At 48.1% G+C, this 5,000-nt stretch overlaps 1 protein-coding gene across 1 annotated transcript in view; it reads right to left on the bottom strand.

Annotated features, from left to right (window-relative positions):
* Positions 1-5,000, bottom strand: part of gna12a (guanine nucleotide binding protein (G protein) alpha 12a) — a 23,068-nt gene that overhangs the window by 17,740 nt on the left and 328 nt on the right. The window contains exons 1-2 of the mRNA XM_060046393.1: positions 4,494-5,000; positions 1,279-1,497 (exon numbers count right to left, since the gene is read on the bottom strand). The exon at positions 4,494-5,000 is cut by the window's right edge and continues 328 nt beyond it. Coding sequence (XP_059902376.1) covers positions 1,279-1,497; positions 4,494-4,811 — 537 coding nt within the window. The 5' untranslated portion in view covers positions 4,812-5,000. The remainder of the gene's footprint in view (positions 1-1,278; positions 1,498-4,493) is intronic.

Raw genomic sequence — 5,000 nt, 5'->3', positions numbered from 1 at the left:
GTAGTGCTAGCATGCTCACATTATCAGGTAGGGGACTCAAGATAACAGCCAGTCTGCCCACTTAACCAAAAGTGTACACTGCAATCTCTCTCTCTCTCTCTCTCTCTCTCTCTCTCTCTCTCTGTCTCTCTCTCTCTCTCTCTCTCTCTCTCTCTCTCTCTCTCTCTCTCTCTCTCTCTCTCTCTCTCTCTGTCTCTCTCTCTCTCAAACACATAGATAGACTCCAGCAAGGGGGGGAGGGGGGGGGGGTTGGGGGGAGGTCAGGGGTGGGGTTGGGGTCTTGGGGGGTGGGGGGGGGGAGGAAGTGACACCTGCCTGGCCCCAGATACAGGACTCTGCTGAAGCCGTGCGGGGCAGCTGTGTTTGTTTTACTGCGAGCCCAAACACGCCGTGTGATTCCACACCGCTACTTCACCTCCAAAGTTCATCTCTGGCTGATAACGGCCATAGCACGCCATTACCCGCCAACACACAAACTAAATCAAAACAGTGGACTCGACTCGCGGTAGCAGACACACTACATGTTACGTTATTGAGACACTACTCTCACACACACTATTGAATGATATCAATCGAGTGGGTCGATCGTTTATCAATGTTAGTTGATTTATAGTTTGTCTAGTGACTAGATTCACTATTAACAAACTAGCACCTTGTAAATGCCAATAAACTCTCAATACTTAATTTTTTAACGTACTTTTATCAATTAACTACACTTTGATAAGCCCTTTTCATTATGACAACCCTGATTCTCAGTTCTTTAAGACGCAATTAATTTAGCAATTATTTACAGAAATAAATACGGTCCGTACCACTTTTATGAACGTCACCAATTGATTTGTTAAACAGTTTCATGCAAAGGTATAGACCTACTGCTGCATACACACACACAGCCACACACAAATCCAACCATACACAGCCAAAACATCCCTGTTTTGGCTCATTACATGATTGTGTTGCATTGCGGAAATACCTACGTCTGAACATGTGAGCACTTGTTTCACACCCTTAAAAAAAATTGCCTCCTTTAAAGAATTAATAGATACTTGCTTGCGCTGCATGAAAACAAAGTTATTAATGCACTGTTCTGCTATTTACTTTTGGTTGATTTCGCCAGCAGCAGCAGCAGAATAGATAACTATCTTTAAAGAGGAACTGGAACAGAGCAAACAGGCGTCTGTTACACTGCCGCTGTCCGCCACCGTGACCGTTCTCTCCCGCCTCAACCTTACTCTCACCGTCTCTACCCCCTCTCCCCGTCCCGTTCGCAGGGCTTACCAGCTGAAACTCGGCCCGCCGCGAGTACGCGGCCTGGATGCCGGCGTCGGCCCAGAGGGCCCCCAGGGCCGGGACGTAGAGCTGGAACTCCCCGGGGTCCACGCCCGGGCCCCCGCCACGGCCCTCCCACGACATCACCAGCATGCCCTGCTTCTCGTTCTCCCCGCACTGCCAGCCGATGCCCAGCTTGTCCCGGGCGTCCACCAGCACACGCATGCCCTGTGGGGGGTGAGGCAGGGGGGTGAGGCAGGGAGGTGAGGCAGGGGGGTGAGACAGGGGGATGAGGCAGGGGGTGAGACAAGGGGGGTGAGTAAGGGGAGTGAGTAAGGGGGTGAGACATAGAGGAGAGACAGGGGGGTGAGACAAGGGGGGTGAAACAAGGGGGTGAGACATGGGGGTGAGACAGGGGGGTGAGACAGGGGGTGAGACAGGGAGGTGAGACAGGGAGGTGAGACATAGAGGTGAGACAAGAAGGCAAGACAGGAATGTGAGACAGGGAGGTGAGTCAGGGAGTTAACACAAGAAGGTGAGACAGGGAGTTGAGAAGGGGATGTAAGACAGGGTGGTAAGACCGGGAGGTGAGACAAGATGGCGAGACAGGTAGGTGAGAAGGGGAGGTTAGACAGGCAGGTAAGACAGAGATGGGAGAAAGGGAGTGAGACAGGGGTTAAGACATATACAACCTTGTAATAATACAACCTAGTCGTACAGTACATAACTTGTGGTAGTTATTGCTCTCTGTCTGCCCTGTAAACATCCTGGCTGTGAAACTAGCACCAGTGGTGATTACAAGGGAACAAAGGAAAGTTTATGAGAATAGGTTGTTCCCATAAACTTTTCAAACACGGCAAACGTTATAAATATATTTTGCACAGAATTGATCCCCATTTTCTGAACTGTAAATGTTCAATGAAATATGATTATGTGTCTCGTGCATCACAATCAATGCTATTGACACAGATACTGTAGCGGTGTCAAACACACCGAGAAACACATCTGCAACACACTGTCACCATATGTTCTGCTGTTTTCTTCCAAAGTACAGATGACAGTAAGTGTCTGAGTGTGTCAGTGGTTTCCCTGCAGAGGAGATACGTGGTGATTAGACTGATCAGTTTGGGTGGTCCCATGTGTAGCGACCTATCTAACCCAGTCTCATAACCCCACTCTCTGATCTTTATTGACAGTCTTGTTCTCAACCTGCTCCTTATCATCTAGATCAGTGGTTTGTTTCCCAACCAGCCCATGACCCTACTTCTGATTCTGCATATATTTTGTGACCTCAACTTCTGACATTCTAGCACATCTGCTTCCAAGCAAATAAGTTTAGCATCTGCTCGTTATATCAATGCCCCAATAAACGATGTTGCCTTGCACCACAAGTGATTAATACTTCTCTCATGGCTACGAAGATTCATGAGGCGCATCTATATCCAGAACATTTATCAGCCCTGTCAAACCCTATTTAAATATCCATCAAATATCCAACAGCTTATATAAGTCACCAAACTCCTGCACAACCCTGTATGCAAATCCGGCAACCCCAAATGGGGTCCCGGCACCTAGGTTGGGAACCACTTGATCCACTGGGTGTCTGTCTGCACAACTTCCATTAGTCCAGAAACTCCTCTCTCCTCAGCCTGAGACCAGGCAAGGAAGGAAGCAAGGTCAGCAGAACACTAACCACCCCACGATAGTGCACTTAGCATTACCAATAACATGTGACGAGCTGTGTGCTAGTTTGCGCGCACATGCAATGATAGTGAATAGATATTCTAGATGTGTTGTGTGTTTGTGTGTGTGCGCATTTGCGTGGGTTTGCATGTGTGTGTGTGTGTGTGTGCATAAGTGTGGGTGTGCGCATTTGCGTGTGTGTGTTTGCTTGTGTGTGTGTGTGCTTGTGTGGGGGGGGGGGGGGGGTTCTGCGTGTGTGTGGGAAGTGCCTTAATGACCAAATTGTCTAAGTCTAAATCCGACCTTTCCAATCCTTTTCCCCCTACATTAAAGCCATAGTGTACGTCCAAATGTATCCGTCATCCCAGCATTTTCTGAATAACCATAACATATTACAATAATAATACAGTTATCAGCTGGCGTGGGCCTTGCTGACCCTGCTCACGTCATGCTGATACATCGTCAGCAGGCCAGTAGCACAGGAACATGGGTGACCGTCGCTGACCCACAATGCCGAGCTGTGTTCCTCCTATACTGTAAACACAGCGCTCTGTTACAGAGTTTACTGGCCTGGCTTTAGACCTCTGCTCTTTTAGTAATGACACATGGCTGTCTGTCTGCTTGTTAGGCTGCCTATCTATCTTATGTCTGCCTGTATGCTTGTGTGTCTGTCTACCATCCTGTAAGTCTTTTTGCCTTTATTTCTGTCGGCCTGTTTCTTTGGACTGTCTGCCTGTCTTGTTTCCGTCTTTCTGTCCGTCTGCTTGCCTGTCTCGGGAGGATAGGAAACAGAGCAGAGACACTGTGCTGTCTTACATAATGTGTGTTGTTGAGAGAAGTTCAAGCTGTTGTTCAGAGACTGCCTGGTTTTGATGACTGATGTCATATCCTGCGATTATGCTGCGTTTTTGTGGTGTTTGTGAAATATTGCAAGCGAGCAACATGATTAGCTGGCCATTAGCTGTGTGACAGGACGGATGTAGCATACTCATCCCTCGGGAATAGCATTGAATTGCCAAGTTGCTCAAATCTGGCTCCACCAGAATACTACGTTTAAGATACATCATAGGATAATGTTCTTAAATATTACTTTAATCAGTTATGTTTTTTGTTGTATGCTTTAAGCCGACTTATTTGTGTGTGTGTGTGTGTGTGTGTGTGTGTGTGTGTGTGTGTGTGTGTGTGTGTGTGTGTGTGTGTGTGTGTGTGTGTGTGTGTGTGTGTGTGTGTGTGTGTGTGTGGGGGGGGTTGTTTATGAGTGTGTGGGTGTGTGTAGGGGGGGTGTTTGTGTGTGTGTGTGTGTGTGTGTGTGTGTGTGTGTGTGTGTGTGTGTGTGTGTGTGTGTGTGTGTGTGTGTGTGTGTGTGTGTGTTTGCGCGTGGTGGTGTGGGGGGGAGGGATATTAGAAGAAAACATTTACAAAATTCTCATAAATCCCCTTTTTTAATTGTGGCCTTGAAATGTTTTCCAGTGACATCAAAGATGCAATCCTGACGTCAGCAAGCAACTTGTAGGCCTTCATCTAGCGTTCATTCTTCTTACCTTTATTATATTTTCATAGATAGTGTCCCGAAAATCCAGGAGCGCTTTTTTGTCAAACTCTTTCCCGTTGATGATGCGCATCTGTTTGAGAAACGTTGACTTTCCACTCTCCCCTGCCCCGAGGAGGAGAATCTTCACTAGCCGTCGAACGGCCCTCCGCTCCCGGGCAAGCATAGCGTCTATCTCCCTACTCCTCCGCCGTGCTTCCCGCTCCTGAGCCGCGTCCCTCTCGCTGGTACTTTGTTTGCCGCCACCCGGCTCCCGGCTCGCTTCGGCCGGGAGTAGACATCGGCTCAGAGACCGGACCACTCCCGACATGGTCGTTGAGAAGTTTGTCAAAAATGTATCTTAAAAGGTTGTCATTGTAGAGTGTGATGAACTATCATCGAAAAACCTTCGGGGGTTGAAACAATCCAGCGAATGACGTTTGGGAGTTTAGCGGAATAGATCGACTAAGCGGTATTTAGGTTCTTACCGAGTGGATCCGTTATCTGGCATTCTCAGCTC

The sequence above is a fragment of the Gadus macrocephalus genome, chromosome 3, assembly GCF_031168955.1.
Source record: "Gadus macrocephalus chromosome 3, ASM3116895v1".
Classification (NCBI taxonomy): domain Eukaryota; kingdom Metazoa; phylum Chordata; class Actinopteri; order Gadiformes; family Gadidae; genus Gadus; species Gadus macrocephalus.
The sequence above is the reverse complement of the archived record's forward strand: the minus strand, read 5'-3'. Positions and strand labels throughout refer to the sequence as shown.